Source organism: Hemicordylus capensis, chromosome 5, assembly GCF_027244095.1.
Source record: "Hemicordylus capensis ecotype Gifberg chromosome 5, rHemCap1.1.pri, whole genome shotgun sequence".
NCBI classification, from domain to species: Eukaryota; Metazoa; Chordata; class Lepidosauria; order Squamata; family Cordylidae; genus Hemicordylus; species Hemicordylus capensis.
Genome location: NC_069661.1, coordinates 213,103,492 through 213,122,393, shown reverse-complemented (window position 1 = coordinate 213,122,393; position 18,902 = coordinate 213,103,492). Strand labels below are relative to the sequence as shown.

The 18,902-nt window shown below is 43.1% G+C and overlaps 1 protein-coding gene across 5 annotated transcripts in view; it reads left to right on the top strand.

Annotated features, from left to right (window-relative positions):
* Window positions 1–18,591, top strand: part of LOC128326385 (cytochrome P450 2D14-like) — an 84,830-nt gene extending 66,239 nt beyond the window's left edge. For all 5 annotated transcript variants that reach the window (XM_053253111.1, XM_053253112.1, XM_053253113.1 and 2 more), the window contains 4 exons: window positions 7,709–7,850; window positions 13,563–13,750; window positions 14,720–14,861; window positions 15,460–18,591. In XM_053253111.1, coding sequence (XP_053109086.1) covers window positions 7,709–7,850; window positions 13,563–13,750; window positions 14,720–14,861; window positions 15,460–15,638 — 651 coding nt within the window. In that variant the 3' untranslated portion in view covers window positions 15,639–18,591. The remainder of the gene's footprint in view (window positions 1–7,708; window positions 7,851–13,562; window positions 13,751–14,719; window positions 14,862–15,459) is intronic.
* Window positions 18,592–18,902: the final 311 nt, after the last annotated feature.

Genomic DNA, 18,902 nt, shown 5'->3' with positions numbered 1-18,902 from the left:
CTCCATCTTGAACCAGGGTGGATGACATCATCACAAACTATGCCATTGAGGTGTCCCTGTGTGTCACTCACTACAACTGTACCTAATTTTGTTTCAAATCAGTTAGACAGTCCACAAGTTAGCCCATTTGCACCTCAAACATTCATGCGTCTGCCATCTTGATTTGGGGTAGATGACATCATCACACACCATGCCATTAGGGCATCCCTATGTGTCCCTACAGCTGAAGCAAATTTGGTTCAAATTGTTTAGGTGATTCACAAGTTAGGCGTCTCAAAATTTACGTATCCGCCATCTTGGATCAGGGTGGATGACACCATCACAAATGACACCATTGATATGTCTCTATGTGTCCCTACAACTGTACCCGATTTGGTTCATATTGGTCCAGGGTGGGATACACACAAGGACACACACAGAGAATGCCGGGTGATATCATAAGCCTACTGGAAAGTAGGCTAAAAAGGGTTTGTTTGTGTTTTTTTTTTTTTTTTAAACACTTTCTTACAGGATATTTGGCTTATGTTTCAAAGCACAAACAGTTCATTGAACTTCGACCAAATCGCTGAGAATTCTTCTCCTTTACTTTGGCGGCAACAACAACAACAAAACTAGTTCAAATGCAGACAAGAAACACATATCAGTAATCCAAAGCTGTAATTCGGTAGTAAATTTGTCCTTCCAGTGTTGTATTATAATCATACCCCAGAAAGACATGAACATCCTTAATGAACAGTGGTAGCTGCAATGTCATATTGACTACCTTGTGGATTTCAGACTCAAATGGTGTGATAATTGGATAGGACCAAACCATATGTCTAAGTGCATCTATGTACAAATTACACCTCCAAAATGTAGCAGTCTGTAACCATCCCTTATTAAACATTATCTGAGGTGTCCAATAAACACAAAATAAAAGTTTCTGCTTTATTAGCTGCATTCTAAGATCTAAAAAGGCATGTTTCATTGCCTTCAATGCGACCTGCCATTCTTTTAATAAAATAGGGTATTCAAGATCATGATTCCACAAATCTTGGATATAATCAATATAGATCTTATCAATGTCTTTATGTTTCTGATAAAGTGAGGCTACAGGCTTAGGGACATTTAATAAAAGTTCCAAATCTAATAATAAAGATGGAATTTCAGAAATTGTGATCACATCAGGACCAAAGAGTCATGACAATAAATGTTTTAGCTGGCTATACTGCCAGCTAGCATTTGAAGGTATATCAAATTCAGCTCTCACAGTGTCAAAGGATTTAAGAACAGCTTCGGAAGATATCAATTGATCTAATGTGATGACATTGCAAGAGGCCCAGCTGGCCCAATAAAAAGACTTACAAGCAAACTTGAAACTAGGATTAATCTACTATGTAGGTTTGTCATGCTGAAAAGGATCAAAGCCATGTCTAGAACCCAGGATTCTCCATATATGCCTTGCCGCTTTAACTACCTGTAATGACTCCGATCCATGAACAAATAGTGAACCGAGCACCCGCCAAGATTTCTGTGGGATCAAATAATGATTCTCAAGCTGTGCCCAAGGTGTTGCTGAAGCCTGGGACTCATTATTCCAGCCTAGAACTGAAGATAAAATAATTGCCCAGTGGTAAGCCTGAAAATGTGGGAAATTAAATCCGTCTTCTTCAATAGGTAATTGAAGTTTGTGGAGTGAAAATCTGGGTGGCTGTTCTTGCCATAAGAAGTCATTTACTAATTTATAAACTTGTTTAAAATAAGAAGAAAGTACAAGAATTGGAAGACCTCTTAAGAGAGAGAGAGAGAGAGAGAGAGAGAGAGAGAGATAAAAGCCTTGGTGTTAAATTCACCTTAAGTGCATTTATTTTGCTCCAAATACTCAATGGGATCATAGTCCACTGATTTCATTTCAGCCAAAAAATTGGAAAAATTTAGATTTACTAATTGAGAAGTTTTCCTAGAGATTACTATACCTAAACAAACAAACAAAAACTCTGGGCACCACCTAAAACCCCATAGCCTACACTCATCAGGAAAACCTATCAAGCCCAAAGGCATCAAATCCGAGTTACCCCAATTTATAGAATAACCGGATAAATTGTCAAACGTTTGAACCATAGAAATGAGATTAGGAACTGATACCTCAGGTACACAAATAAAACATAAATATAATCAGCATATAATCAACTTGTGTTCAATTCCACCTAGTGTAATACCCTTTATTTTATCCAAGTCTTTAATAGTGCAAACCAGGGATTCTAACACCATATTGAAAAAGAGAGGAGATAAAGGGCATCCCTGATGTGTGCCCCATTCTAGCCTAATTAAAGGGGATAATATATCATTGGTAATAACCTGTAAATAAGGAGGCCTGTATAATATAGTAGCCCAGGTCAAAAAATTTGAGGGAAAGCCAAATTTGGTCAAAACATGTTTCAAGAATCCCAGATGGACCATATCAAATTCCTTCTCAGCATCTAAAGTAATTATAGCGGCCGAGTCTTGCCTCTCCGAAGATAGAGTGAATACATCAATCAACAATCTAATGTTATCTGATCCTTGATGACCAGATATAAATCCGGTCTGAACAGGATGGATAATGATGGGAAGAACAGTTTGTACCCTACATGCCAACGTAGCTGTCGGTATCTTAACATCAACGTTTAACAAAGAGATCAGTCTATAGCTAGTGCATAATATTTAGTATTTACCAGGCTTAAGAAGAACTGTTATATAAACTTTATTAACGGAAGAAGGGAGATGTTTATTTTTAAAAGTGTCATTGTAGGCCTCCAGTAAGATTGGGGCTAGGAAACTAATATATTTCTTGTAAAACTCCATGGAAAATCCATCCAGCCCCAGGGACCATTCATGGATTTAATTGTAGCCATTATCTCTTGGAGGAAGAGGGGTGCAGCTAAAATATTAACTTGATCTTGGGTTAGATGGACCTATAGATGGACCTGTGGATCAGATGATTAGATGGATCATCTTCCTTGTGGAAGATGCGCCTGTTGCAAAAAGCTATCTATGGCTGTGTCAATATTAGATGCCTCACTGCTATAAAGGCTGGAGTAAAACTCAAAAAACTGTCTGGCTTATAAAATCAGGATCTCTATAAACATTGCCTTGAGTATCAGGGATAGAAGTTATAATCTTTTGCTGTTTAACTGCTTCAATCTGGAAGCTAATAATTTACTAGACCCCCACCCCCACCCCGTTCCTGATATATTTGTCTGGTACAATTCAACAGAAATTCAGTTTCTAAGGAGTATAACTTATTAACTTCATTTTTAGCCATAAATAAAGTTCTATACAACTCAGATGGTGGATGTAATGCATACAATGTTAATTAGTCTAACTTGCTGCTCAAGAGATACCATCTGAGCCCCTAGTTGCCTTTTTTGTATGAAGAATAAGCAATGATCCGGCCCCACAAAAATGCTTTAAAAGTATCCCAAACCAAGGATAATGATGTAATGAAGCCCCTGTTAAAATGAAAAAACTCCTCCATCTCCTGTTCCATTTGTCTAATAAATTGAGGATCATTCACCTGGGATATATTCATATACTACCTAAATGAGGTATTAGGGCAACTTTCCAGGTTGTGCCTTCAAGTCAGTTGTGCCATCGGCTCCTGGTGACCCCTAGCCATGTGGTTTTTGTGGTAGAATACAGGAGGAGTTTACCATTGCCATCTCCTGCGCAGCACCCTCCTATGTATAGCTGCTGCTCAATGTAGGAGTTTCCCATATTCTGGGAAACACACCAGCGGGGATTTGAACCAACAGCCTCCTGCTCTCTAGGCAGGTTACTTCCCCGCTGCACCATTAGGTGGCATGTAGTCTGCAGACATTCCAACTAACTAGAGAAACCGCCATGCTCAATTGTTAAAAAGATTGCAGAAAAAGGCCAAAACAGCAATAACAAACAACTTTTTACTGGCTCATATGAAAAAATGAATATGTGTACATATGAAGAGGTAAATGAATACAACTTGACAGATACATAATTATTAGTAAGGAAAACTTAGCATTATGCAAACTCCAATTAACCCAATAAATAAAGAGAAGATGGCGAAAAAATAAAAAATCAAAGAAACAAACAACCATTTGTACTTTCAGTTCGAACTTGATGTTCTTGGCTCACAGCGAACTCCAGTGGTCCCCTGAAAAAGCAATTAAAGTCAGGATAATAACTAACTTTAGTATAGAGACTTTGGAAATGAGAAAGTGAGAAAAGGAGATAAGACGTTTCGGCAGATGTTCAAATAGTGGGAGTTAGTCTAAACAATTTATTCATTCTCCAGCATGAGTAGACAGAAATTGTTCAGCAGTTGACGAATCATGAAAGGATCTCAATTTGTTCTTGTAGTAAACACAGAACACCGCTGGGAAGTGAATATATTCTTTCCTCTAGCCATCATGCAGGCGTTATTGAAGGGATGATGTCTATCAGCTATCACTTTGGGGAAATCAGGGAATAACATGATACGAGAGTTTCTCCACAAAAACCCCTTTCCTTCTTGAGCATGCCTCAAAAGATCCTCTTTAACTGTAGATTTTAAAACTTTGCAATAAATGAATGAGGCTTATCACTGGCATGCGAAGAAGGAATAGGTATACGAAGCTTTTTCAATTTCCAACACATACCCTTCTGGCAATGTGAATATTGTGTGGAGAAACTCTTTGACAAAATTAATAGAGTCAGTCTTTCCCAAATATTCTGGAATCCCCCAGATACTCAAATTCTGACGAGACTCTAGTTCCAGGGTAAAGACCTTGGCTTGAAGGCTCTTGTTGAGCATTTGTAATGTGCCCAAAGCAGAATCAACAGAAGAGCTCTTATCTTCTAACTGATAGATTCTTTTCTCCAGTACTCCCAATTTGGCATTTATAGTGTCAACAGAGGCTTGAAGTGAATTGAAGCTGTGATATTTTTTAGGTTGGATTTTAAATCAGCAGATATAGTTTTAAGAAATATCATAACGTCTCCTCTGTCATGAAAAGATAAAGCAGTTCAGGATAAGAAAATCAAACAAGTGCAACTGATCACATCGCCACCTAACCGGAAATCATGCGCACATAAGTTCACATTCTCACACGAATGCCAGGCCTCGCAGAGGCCATTTGTGCATGCGCAGTGGCCTCCAAAATGGCTGCCGCGACGAGCTACCGAAGCTCAAACGGGCCAAAAAAGTTGGTCCAGATGGGCTGTGGTGGTGATTTAAGAGGCAGGTGGGGAGAGGGGGAACCTTTGTGGACCTCCCCCGGCTGCCCCCGGAAGGGGCAGAAGAAAATTTAGAAAGAATTCGCGAACCCCTCCCGGCCCGTACCGGCGGGGGGGGGGGTGTTCAAAGGGTACCAGACCAAACTGGACCAGGCCGGACCAGGCCAGCCAGTTCCATGCACACTCCTACTCCACTCTTTGATCAGTAGCGCACTGTGCAATATGTCAACCAATGTTAGAGCATTCTATGGGGCACATCTGAGCTTGGAACGCAGTTGTTAAGACAAATCTGTGCTGTAGGTCAGTGGTGGAAGGAAATACCTGTGCTGCTCCTGCAGCTCTTGCCCACTACAGAAGCCCGTCCCCACCCAACTTGGTCAGCCCCACAGCATGCTCTGGTTTCCTGAGCAGAGTGCATCTTGTGTTAAATGTCACAATGGTTCACGTTGACAATTTCTCAGCCAATGAGCTGGTGGGATGCCCTGTGGGCAGAGGCGACTGTGGGACTGACACTTCTCTGTATTTCAAAGTTTTTAGTCTCAGGCCCCACAGGATAGGTTAGGTAAAAAGTATCAATTTCTCAGTGTTATACAGGATTAGGGGATTGGGAAATGTCCTGTCCTGCAGATCTTGTGGATATGATGTTTTCTCTACACATTTATTTATTTATTTGATTGATTGTTTGATTGATTGATTGATTGATATACCACCTTTCCAAAAATGGCACATCAAAATAAAAACAATTAAAATCAATTAACAATAACAATCAAAACTAAACCAATTAAACAATTAAAATCATTTAAACATTACAATCATTAACATTAAAATCATTTAAAACCAACATTAAAAATTTAAATCCATAAATCTAATTAAAAAATCTGGGTGAATAAATGTGTCTTCAGTGCTTTTTAAAAAGTTGCCAGAGATGAGGAGGCTCTTATTTCAACAGGGAACACATTACAAAGTCCAGGGGGAGCAATGGAAAAGGCCTGTTCCCGAGTAGCCGAGTAGTTCTCTTAAATACCCAGGGCCTAAGCTTTTCAGGGCTTTATAGGTAACTAGCTGAACCGGCGCACAGCATCTGCGCCGCTAGTCTCTCCTTGCCGCTTCCCCCCGCCCTCCACCCCAATCTATTCCCCGTCATTTTTGCCGACTGGCTGCCTCCTTTGCCAGGGCCCGCCACCTCCTCCACAACTCTCCCCCCTCCCAGTCCCCATGCCCGTCACAACAGCCCCAGTTGCTGCGCCAGCCTCTGCCCAGCCATTTTTGGGAGCCTGCCACCAGTGCTTGCCAAGCGGGACACCTCTCGGCACAGATCATGGCAAGGGAGATATTGTTCTTATAGACCACAGCCACTCCACCTCCCCGCCCACGTCCCCTCCCCTGCTCCTCAACAATGTACCCTGGAGGGAGAAGCTGGGACCAGGCTGGGCCACCAGCCTCCCCCAACCAAGTCTCTGTAATACATACCAGATCGGCCCCTTCATCCAGAATCAGATCATGGATTATTTCAGGTTTATTCTGGACTGACCTGGCATTACAAAGGAGCAAGACGAGGCTCTGTGGGTGGGTGGCATTGCTTTCCAAGGTCAAAGAGCTGGCAGGACAGCCAGAAGGGGAAACAGCAATTAAGTTTCTGATTCCCTTCCCCTACAACGGCCTATTGACCTGTCAATGTTATTTCTTCTATTCCGCACGACCACTTTAATAGCTGACCCATAATCAGTTGATACACCCTCTGTCTCCCCATCTCCAGACAGACCCAGACACATTAAAACTTAACTCAGTTATGGAGGCAATCTCCCATCATGCACTTGGTTCCTCTACAACAGTCAAGATGAATAGCTCCTAATAACGCCTAATGATTCATTGTGTTGGCTGTTAAAAATGTAACAGCCACTTGCTCTTTTATAGACAGCAAGCCACAAAGTCTCATTTATTTCTTTCATCAATTATTTCACAATGGTGGCATTTTTTTTCCATCTTCTTCCCCTGAATGAGGATGATGCGGGGGGTGGGGGGGGAATAATTTCTGAAAATGATAGGGTTATAATCTTTTGAAGAATATTTGAAATCTCACTGGAAATTTGTCTGAATTTCCCACCTCATATTTCCCCCCTGATATTTTGTGGAGAATATTGAAGGAGGGGCATATTCTCCTCAAGCCTAGTATATAATCTATATAACACTAAGACAGGCCTCATTAGTCCTTGTGCTTACACAATGCTTCAATCATGGTACTTCATGGCAACTATTAAGCTGAGTGACTCCTATCCCTAACCAGTGACAGCCAGTAGCAGGGAAATATTGAGCATAATGATGTAAGAACACGAGAGAAGTTGCATTTACATGTTGTGGCGAGGAAGGGTAGGGCTCTTAAACATGGATGCCATGTTTGGGTGCAGCGTCTGCTTTCCATAACAACTAGTATCTTACCAGCATGCTGTAATATTGAGGTGTTTCTACCCAAATGATCCTCTTCTCTAATTTTCTTCAGGACAAAGGGAATCCAGAGACCAGCTTTAATGAGCAAAACCTTATTAATGTGATTTGCGATCTGTTTTTGGCTGGCGCTGAAACCACATCTAACACTCTCCTCTGGGGACTGTTTTACATGGTCCTCCATCCTGAGATTCAGCGTAAGTGATCACCATCGGGGGATATGGAGGGATGTGTTAAATGACCTTAAACATTTTGGTAACTGGCGGGCTTATTTTCCTGAAGACCCGTGGCACACACAGCCAGTTTAATTGAATTTCTGTATCAGCCAGAGACCATAAGAGAATTGCAAAATCCATTAGATAAAAGCAATAGAAGGCATATATTTGAATAACTGGTGGGCAAGGGGTAACTTGATTAAATATTATTTGTTAAACAGTTGCATGAATAAGCCCTATCTTTAGTTCTGCTCCAATCTAAAGTTTCTTTCTCTAAGCAGAGCAATTCTGAAAGATCAATAGCTTCTGATTCTGTCTTTCATTTTTACCTCCATTTACTTCAGAAAAGTGAAGGTTGCCATGGATTGAAACAAGGGTCTTTAGTCTTTACAATGAAAAGACTATTTATCTATTTGTTTGTTTGTTTGTTTGATTTATATACCACCCTTCCGAAATGGCTCAGGGCGGTTTACAATTAAAACAGAAAACATTAAAAACAATTAAAACAGAGATACAAATATAAATACCAATTTAAAACAACTTAAAAAACAATTAAACTATCAAAACAATTAAAACCCTGAAAACCAGGTATTAAAACAAATTAAAACTGATTAAAAACCCTGAAAGGCCAGGCCAAACAGATAGGTTTTAAGGGCTCTCTTGAAGGACAGCAAAGAATCAAGATTACGAATTTCTGCTGGGAGTGCATTCCACAGTCCAGGAGCAGCTACAGAGAAGGCCCGCCTCCGAGTCGTCACCAAACGAACCGGTGACACCTGGAGACGGACCTCCCCAGATGACCTTAACGTGCGGTGGGGATCATGTAAAAGAAGGCGCTCTCTAAGATACCTTGGACCCAAGCCGTTCAGGGCTTTAAGGGTAATAACCAGCACTTTGTATTTTGCCCGGAAACATATTGGCAGCCAGTGTAACTGTTTTAAAACAGGCATCATATGGTATCTCCGGGTTGCCCCAGAGACCAATCTGGCTGCCGCATTCTGAACTAACTGAAGTTTCCGGACTACGTACAAAGGCAGCCCCACATAGAGCGCATTGCAATAGTCAAGCCGGGAGGTTACCAGCTGATGCACCACTGTTTTGAGGTCATCCTCTTCGAGGAATGGGCGAGCTGTCGAATCAGCCGAAGCTGATAGAAGACACTCCTGGCCATGGCCTCCACCTGAGATACCAGAGTGAGGCCTCGGTCCAGGAGTACTCCCAAGCTACGCACCTGCTCCTTCTGGGGGAGTGTAACCCCATCCAGCACAGGAAGATCTAACTCACCCCTCAGATTCTGAGCCCCCACAATGAGCACCTCCGTCTTGCTTGGATTCAGCTTCAATTTGTTCTCCCTCATCCAGCCCATTACTGCCTTCAGGCAGGCATTTAGAGAATGAGTGCCATTTCCTGGGGATGAAAAGGAGAAGTAGATTTGGGTGTCATCAGCATACTGATAACACCCAGCACCAAACCTCCTGATGACCTCACCCAGCGGTTTCATGTAGATGTTAAAAAGCATTGGTGACAGAATGGAGCCCTGAAGGACTCCATATAACAGCTGCCGTTTTGAGGAGCAACTGTCACCAAGCTCCACCATCTGGAATCTGCCCGAGAGATAGGAACGGAACCACTGCAAAGCAGTGCCCCCTATCCCCAACTCCCCCAGGCGATCTAGAAGGATACCATGGTCGATGGTATTGAATGCCGCTGAGAGATCCAGAAGAACCAGCAGAGTCACACTCCCTCTGTCGATTCCCCGGTAAAGGTCATCCATCAGGCCGACCAAGGCTGTCTCAACTCCATAGCCCGTTCTAAAGCCAGTTTGAAATGGGTCTAGATAATCAGTTTCCTCCAAGACTGCCTGGAGCTGGTCAGCCACCACCCTCTCAATCACCTTGCCCAACCAAGGGAGATTGGAGATTGGCCTGTATCTGTCCATCGCTAAGGGGTCCAGGGAAGGCTTCTTTAAGAGTGGTCTAATCATTGCCTCCTTCAGGCAGGGGGGCACCCTCCCCTCCCTCAGCGATGCATTTATGATATTAATTAGGCCATCTTCAACAATCTCCCTGCTAGATAGAAGCAGCCAAGTCGGGCAAGGATCCAGAGAACAGGTGGTAGGCCGCACCGCCCCAAGCATCTTGTCCACATCCTCAGGAGTCACAGATTGAAACTGATCCAATCTAATACTGCAAGAAGGATTGCTGGACACCTCCTCCATAGACCTTGCAGAAATAGTGGAGTCCAAGTCAGCCCGAATACAGGAGATCTTATTTGCAAAGAACCCTTTGTAAAGAACCTCTTTACAATGTAAAGAGACTGGACAAGACTAGACAAGAGCTCCAACTGTCCTTACAGACTCTGTCCTTCTTTTGCCGGTATGGGGAAAAAGCTTACAATGTTTGTAGTATGAGTTGCTAGAGTGGTCATTTTTCAGGGCTGAGCTCTAGTTCCTGGATCTCTAGAGGTTATGCCTCTGAGTGAAGGGCAAACTGTTGTCTCTAATGCACATTCATGTACATGAAGCCACCATGTGGTCATTTTTCAGGGCTGAGCTCTAGTTCCTGGATCTCTAGAGGTTATGCCTCTGAGTGAAGGGCAAACTGTTGTCTCTAATGCACATTCATGTACACAAAGCCACCATGTTGTGCCCAGCCTCCCATTTCACATGTTGGGACTTGTTTTGAACTGTTGAGAACAGACTATAGTACCAACATGACCTTTAAAGCACAGCTGGGTAGACTAATGCAAAGCAGATGAATATGGGATACAGCAGAGAGCAGAGTCTTCAGCATTAAGTAAGAGTAGCCTGTGGCCATACCACCCCAAAGGAGACTGATCCTGTCTGAGCACAATAAAAGAGTGGAGGGCCTGTGGCATTGATCTCTGGGGTGTGCACGGAACCAATTTCTGCCGTTCAATCCAAATTCAGAATGAGTTCAGGCCAGACTGGTTTGGTCAAACTGATGGGGTGGTCCGGTCTGTTTGAACGAACCAGGTTGAACCAGTTCGGCAGTTTGAGAGGCAATGCTTGTAAAGGGGAATCTGGTGAGGATTCCCCTTTACAAGCAAAGGGGTGGGGGACAGGCGCGTAACAATGATAGGGCAAGGGGAGACAGTTGTCTGGGGGCCCCACTGCCTGGAGGGGCACCCCAGAGGCACCTCATGTGACTCCCCATTGCCCCCTGCCCAGCCCCATAGCCTCTCAGCCACTTGCCCTCTTCGCTGTCTCTCCTGCTTGTTCTGCTGGCCCGCAATGGAAGCAGCAGGCAAGCTGCAAAGAGCTCCTTTTCTCCCGCCTCTCAGCTGATCGGCGGGTGGGCGGGGCTTCCACGGAGGCCTCCGTGTAGGCCGCAGTGAAGCCTGAACTCGAGTAGGGCCCAAGCCAGCCAGGAAGGAGGAGGCAGCCAGAGTGTTCTCTGCAGCAGAAGACCCCTTGCTGCCCTGCTTAACCCAGACCAGCATTTGCCAGGTAGAGTGTGAACTCCTTTTTGTGGTTACCTTTCCCGCCCCCCCCCCACATATATAGGGATCTGCTTGCCATAGGGCTTGGATGGGGGGGGGAGGGACCGAGAAGTCTCTGAATATTTATTTTGAAACAGCTTGGAAAATTTGCTGACTTTAAAAAAACTATCTAAAAAGTCCTATAAGTGGCTTGTTTCATGGCAGAAAATTGCAAAAACTTCTGGAACAGTATTTTATTAATTTTATTTATTTATTCATTCATTTATAAATGCACTTATGTTCAAGTTGTTTTGCAACCCAGAAGGTCTGAGTGAGAACTGTGAAGCATGTGTGGTGCTTTTATTTTATTTTTCTTGTGTGTGAACTGCTCCCCAATAACTTGCAGGGACTTCAGGGTAAATCTGGCCAACATGTGAATGCAGCACCTCTATTCCAGAGGAGATGTGTGTTAAAAGGCTTTAAAAGCCTCCTGTGAAAAACCTCCTGCAATCAAACTTGACTGAATTTGTTCAGAATTCTGAGAAAACAAACATAGGTTCACCCTGCATGGTTGAAAGTCTCCTTTGCTAATCTGCAGCGAGGGGGCCATTTTAATAATTCATCTTTCTAGTGTGTTCTAGGCATTAAAAATAATACAAATGTATAGTACTCAATGTATATCACTATATATTGTGACGTGTGTGTGTGTGTATTCAGTGAAATGTATTTGCAGGCAGCATACTTATTTTGGAATATCAGACTTAAATCCTTGGGAGCCTTGGGTGTGCGGAGGCCCTGGACTTTGGGGGGGGGCCCATTTTAAAATCTTGTCTCTGGGCCCACTCCAACCTTGCTACGCCCCTGGTGGGGGATCCTTGAAAAGTCTTCTTAAGGGCAGCCAAGAGCAGCGGTGAGAGGCAACTAACAAGGGTAGATATAGATGAGAAAGTCTTTAGCAGCGCAGCGGCGGCCATGGTCCTCACACTTACTGCCTCTGTGGAGCAGTGGAGCCTGCTCCCTCCCTCCAGCCACCCATGGTGCACGTGGTGATTTGACCCAGACTTTTATTTATTTTTAAAAAATCTATTATGATGTGCTCTCATGCAAGAGCACCATTCTAGCAAAACTAGAATGGTGTTCTTGTACAAGAGCACCATTCTATCCTTGCCAGAATGGTGTTCTTGTGAAAGAGCATCATTCTAGTTTTGTCAGAATGTTGCTCTTGTGCAAGAGCACCTAATAATAAAACAAAAACAAAAAAGCCATTAAAAGGCTGAGTCACATCTCTGGGTATGTCACGGGCTGCTAGAGGGAGGGAGCACACACCTCTTCTGTGCAGCAGCAGTGAATGTGAAGGTTGACCGGCCAGCAAGGAGTGGTACAGTGGCCACAGGCACACCAGTAAGGATCTTTTCATCTACATATACTGTTGTTACTTGCCTCTTGCTGCTGCCCCGTTCTCTAGAAGACATTTGTGAATGCTTCCTCTTTGCTTGTAAAGGGGAATCCTCAATGGATTCCCCTTTATAAGCATTGCCCTTCAAACCACCAAACTGGTCTGCCATGAACCAGGCTTGATCTAGTCCAATTGCATACTGGCCGGCCATCATGACTGTTCATCGTTTAAAAAGGAGCATATATCTTTCCCCCCTGCTCTAATTTCTTACCAATTCCTATTTTTCCATAAGAAAAATCTATGAAATGTCTTCCAAATTAGGAAAAGTGTTTTCATTCCGCTTCTTGGCTGCCACACTTTCAATTTAGTTTTAACAAGAGAGGAACTGAAAGGAAAGACATTCTAAACCTTTTAGTGAGCATGGTCAGGATCCAATCCATGCATGGAGAGCTAGGAAAGGACAGAAAGCCTATCAAAACTTCTACTGGACATTACTTCTGGGGACTGGATCAATACATACAAAACAGGACAGGCAGTTCACCAATCTAGAATGTGAGTTGTTGGTTTTGAATGTGTCATTTCTGAGGATTTTATTGTGAGAACTATACCTGAGCCAGAGAGATGGTCGAAGGTGTCTTTTTATGTCCTCTTTGTCTATTTATCTCTCTCTTCTTCCTGAGAAAAAGTGAGCTGGAATGACTCGTTTGTTAAATTATAATACTTCAAATCCCTGCTCAGCCCTAATGGCCAGTGAGTGGACAATGTTGCTGAGGGACTTCAGAATACCACTCTGAGCTAACTAAAGGAAGACTAGGGTTCATATAAAATAATTAATAGTACTAAACTAATATTCCCAGAAAAGGTCCAGGAAGAAATCGATAACGTGATTGGAAGGGCCAGACCACCCATGATGGAGGACCAGCAAAAGCTGCCTTATACGAATGCTGTGATCCATGAAATTCAGCGTGCTGCTGATATTGCACCTATTGCACTTCCACGTGCAACATACCGAGATACTGAAGTTGACAACTTTTACATCCCTAAGGTATAGTCCCTGAAAAAGATATTTTCAGGAAACAAATCACAGTTGCAATGTTTGAGCAATGTACACAAATCAAGATCTGATTCTTCTGCACCAGGATTTTTTCCGGTTGGTATTATTTTAATTTGTATATACTTTATTGCAATATATACAGAAAAACTGTAATTTTTTTATTTTTTAAAAAAACCTCATCTTTAATTGACAAATTTGAGTGGGCCTGCAGACTCCTTCAGGGGCGTAGCAAGGTTGGAGTGGGCCCAGAGACAAGATTTTAAAATGCCCCCCCTCACTGAAGCTCAGCTCATGAAGTAAAGAAATCTTAAATGAGACTGAATAGTGGTAACAACAAGCATAGTAAATAAATGTTTGCAAGTCTTTTAATGGTACTAGAGAAAGACATGCTGTTCTGGTAGCTCCAGATCTTAATATTCACATCAATTTCGGAGGATGAATAAAACTGAAGGAAGCCTGGGCAGGTGCGTGGCTGGGGGAGTCAGTCATGTGACTTGCCTCTGGGGGGCCCCCCAAGGCAGTGAGCCCCCAGACAACTGTCTCCCCTTGCCCTATTATAGTTACACCCCTGGACTCCTTCCTAAGCCACTGATGATCTGGCTGTTTCCACCACTGAGCAGAGCAGATCTCCTTTTAGGTCAACTGATGTTCCTTCTCTAAAATCTGCCAGGAGGTGACCCCACAAATTTAAGGCAGAGGCCCACTCTCTTTACAGCTCTCTGGTATATCTGTTGTAAACAGGACGTGTGTTCATTCTCTTCACTGACTGGTTTCCAGGATGACAAGTAATTTGTCCTATTTATAACTTCTGAATAAAGGAACTGGTCTTGGCCAATTTGGACAGTCCTTCTGTAAAATGAGACATATTTCAATTAATTTAAGACAACATAGTCATGAAAGAAATACCAGCTAAAATAGGCAGAGGATTCTTACTACTCTTTTTCCCCTGCACCATGTTAGGGAACCGTAATCTTGACCATGTTGACTACTGTGCTGAAGGATGAAACCATGTGGGAGAAGCCACATCAATTTTACCCAGAACACTTCCTGGATGCAAATGGACAGTTTGTCAAACATGAGGCCTTCCTGCCCTTCTCATTGGGTAAATCCAAAGAAAAGATAAATGGGATATAAAATGAAAGGTAGTTGATTTCCTTCCTCTTTCCAAAATGGTGAGATGACTCCAAGGTAACATTCGTGATCACTTTCCTTGAGAAGACTCCAAGACGTTCTTAAAAAATAACTGTCCTGTAGACACAAGTATTTATAAGCAACTTCCCACATTTCTGGCTATCTTGTATGGAGAATGTTGCACCAAGAAGACATAGACATTTATGACTGAATTCAACAGTTCAGACTTTGACATCTCAGGGAATGCCTGCATGTATCTGAGTATACAGGGCACAGGGTCCAGTTCCTACAACCATTTCAGCCTGTGATCCTTGGGGTTTAAGCTAAATTTGGAATAACTTGAGCCTGTAGTGAAAAAGTCACTGATTTGATACAGACTGAAGAAGGCAGAAATCAGCATGAGCTGTCTCAAATCTGTGGCTGCTGTAGGCTGATAGTGAAAACTCAACTCAACAAAGAGAGAATGGAAGGAGTGCGGGGGGGGGCATACACATAGAGAGAGGGATGGATGCTGCGCCCCTCTTTCACTTATTCTCATGCACAAAATATTCTGCTTCCCTTACCTGCAGGTCTCCATGTCTGCGCTGGAGAACAGTTGGCTAAAATGGAGCTCTTCATCTTCTTCATCTCCCTTCTGCAGCATTTCACGTTGTGCATTCCTGAGAACTCACCCACGCCCAAGGAAGACAGGGTGTTTGCCCTAACAATTCCTGCTCCAACTTTACAGATTTGTGCCATTCCTAGATAATGGAGCTCTTCTCACGATCTGTGAGAAGAGCTCGCGGACGGTCTGCGGGGAAGGAGGTTTTAACTTACTTTGCCACCGTGTAGGCACCGGGATCAGGTATGATCCCGGTGGTTCACACGAACATGCAAAAATGGGCTGGGCTCCCTCAGTGTCTCCTTCCCTGACAGCAGTTGCCAAGTCTGGGGGAGCCTAAGAGCTACCAGCACACATAAACTTGGGGGAAATTGTAGAAGCAGATTAATCAGTGTGTTGTGAAAACCATATAAACCTTGAATACAAACTGCTGCTCAGACCAAAGATATGTTTTTGAATTTGGAATAGAATCCACTCCCAGAGACAAGCAGAGAAACCTGGAGGTGATCATAGAACTGATTTCCATCTAGGGCTGCCATATTCTGGCTTTCCAAATCTGGGTGCCTAATTTGCATATTATGTAAATTGGCTTGAAAATAATTTTTGAGCAGAATAGTGACTGCAGGTTTTGCTCCATAACTCCAAGTTTGAAGCAAACTGCAAGTCGGTGAGCCAGTTCAGTGGAACCGAACAGCTAGGCCGGTCCATTCGATGAACCAGCTTGAAATGGTTCAAAATGGTTCATGACTGAACCACTTGAACTGACCCCGTTCATAGCAGTCCGGTTCGCAATCGAACCGGTTCTGCACACCTATTCCTGGTGGCCTGACTTTCCCCCCCACCTACTGCTCACTCTGCCACCGCGCCGCTCATCTCAGCATGGCGGAGTCCTGTTCATGGCAGAGTCCTGTTCGGGCTCTGGATGTGTGGTGGAAGGCAGATAGTCTCATACATCCTCTACCAGTCATAAGAACATAAGAAAAGCCATGCTGGATCAGGCCTAAGGCCCATCTAGTCCAGCATCCTGTTTCACACAGTGGCCCACCAGATGCCGCTGGAAGCCACAGACAGGAGTTGAGGGCATGCCCTCTCTCTTGCTGTTACTCCCCTGCAACTGGTACTCAGAGGCAGCCTCCCTTTGAGGCTGAAGGTAGCCTATATCCCTCCAACTAGTAGCCTTTGATAGACCTCTCCTCCATGAAATTATCCAAGTCCCTCTTAAAGCCATTCAGGTTGTTGGCTGTCACCACATCTTGTGGCAGAGAATTCCACAAATGGATTATGCGTTGTGTGAAAAAATACTTCCATTTGCTGGTCCTAAATTTCCCGGCAATCATTTCATGGGATGACCCTTGGGTCTAGTGTTATATGAAAAGCAGAAAAAATATCTCTATCCACTTTCTCCACTCCATGCATGATTTTTATAGACCTCTATCATGTCTCCCCACAGTCGTCTTTTTTCTAAACTAAATAGCCCCAAGTGTTGTAGCCTTGCCACATAAGAAAGGTGCTCTAGGCCCCGATGATCTTGGTTGCCCTTTTCTGCACCTTTTCTAGTTCTACAATGTTTTTTACATGTGGTGACCAGAATTGTACACAGTACTCCAGGTGTGGCCACACCATAGTTTTGTTTAGGGGCATTATAATATTAGCAGTTTTATTTTCAACCCCCTTCCTAATTATCCCTAGCATGGAATTGGGAATCATCATCATCATCATCATCATCATCACAGAAATCATCATCAGCCAATTACAAAAAGCATCTTTACTGGGAACAGCCTATATTCTGTGAGGATATCTATAATAACAGCAACAACATTGATATTCAGCCATCCCAGGTCCTTGGGAAGGACTCGATGTCTGGATAAAACAAACCAGTCAATAACACCTGTCTGACTGTGTAAATAAATAAATAAATAAATAAATAATATTTTAGCAAAGAGGACATCAATTTCACATTTACGTTCTTTGAGGACTCTTGGATGGATGCCGTCCGGCCCTGGCAATTTGCTAGTTTTCAGTTTTTCCAGACAGTTTAGAACATCATCTCTTGTCACTGCTATCTGACTCAGTTCTTTAGCCTCCATCCCTAAAAAGCCTGTTTCAGGAACAGGTATATGCCCAGTATCCTTTGCCGTGAAAACAGATGCAATGAACTCATTTAGCTTCTCTGCAATCTCCATATCCTCCTTAATAATCCCTTTCAATTCCTCATTATCCAAAGGTCCAACTGCCTCCCTGGCAGGTTTCCTGCATCTGATGTATTTAAAGAAGATTTTGTTATTCCCCTTGATGCTTTTAGCGAAATGTTCTTCAAACTCTTCCCCCCCACTCCCTTATTGTCACCTTGCATTTCTTTTGCCAGAGTTTGTGTTCCTTTCTGTTCTCCTCATTTGGGCAGGCCTTCCAATTTCAGAAGGAAGTCTTCTTCCCTTTTATGGCTTCCTTGATGGTACCTGTTATCCACACTGACATCCTCTTGGACTTAGTGGTACCTTTCCTCCTTTTGGGTATACAATCTAAATGAGCTTCTAGTATTGTGGTTTTGAGTAAACTCCATGCATTCTGGAGCGAAGTGACTCTCCTGATTTTCCCTTTCAGCTTTCTTTTCACCATACTCCTCATTTTGGAGAAGTTTCCTCTTCTGAAATTCAGACCCATCTCTCTCTACCTCTCTCTATCAAATCACCCACTACAAGGAGGCCCCCACCCCCCAGAGGAGTATCCCCTGTGCAAGAGGATATGGGCTCATCATCCATGGAAGGGGTCCCTTTTAAATGAGTGTTTCCCTCTTCCTCAGACCGATGTCTGAATTAGGGTGCTCTTCAGACAGAGCTACTCAACAGTTACTCTAAAGGACTTCTTAATTCTAATAGGACTATTTAAGAGTAATTTAGCCTTGTTGTCATCCAATATTACTTACAATATTTCCAAACAATTCGCATGCTAATTATCCATTTTTGTTTTCAAAATGTATTATGTATATATTCACATAGTACTAGTAGAAACTATATTACCCTATATTTAAACCATGAGATATTTTGAATAATGTCAACTCTATGTCTCTCAGAACATATTAAAAATATACATTCTATATGAAGAGGAGTGGTATTTATTTCCAGGGCTCAGGAAATCCACTTGTCTACTTCTCTGTGATAAAAATGCTGCCTGGGGGCTTTACAGACAGGGCTGTTACCCTGAATCTCCCACACACACACACAAATTGGGCTTTGTCTTCCAAATTCTAGCTTAGCTCAATGTATTTCTGGGTTTTTAAAATGCTGGTTTTAAGCAACTTTTTCTGAAAACTCCAGAGCAAATAGGAAGAGGCACTTAGGGATGTGCATGGAACTGCGGAGGTGTGGTCCGGCGCTGGCAGGGGTCTCTCTTTAAGGGTGCACTTACCTCTCC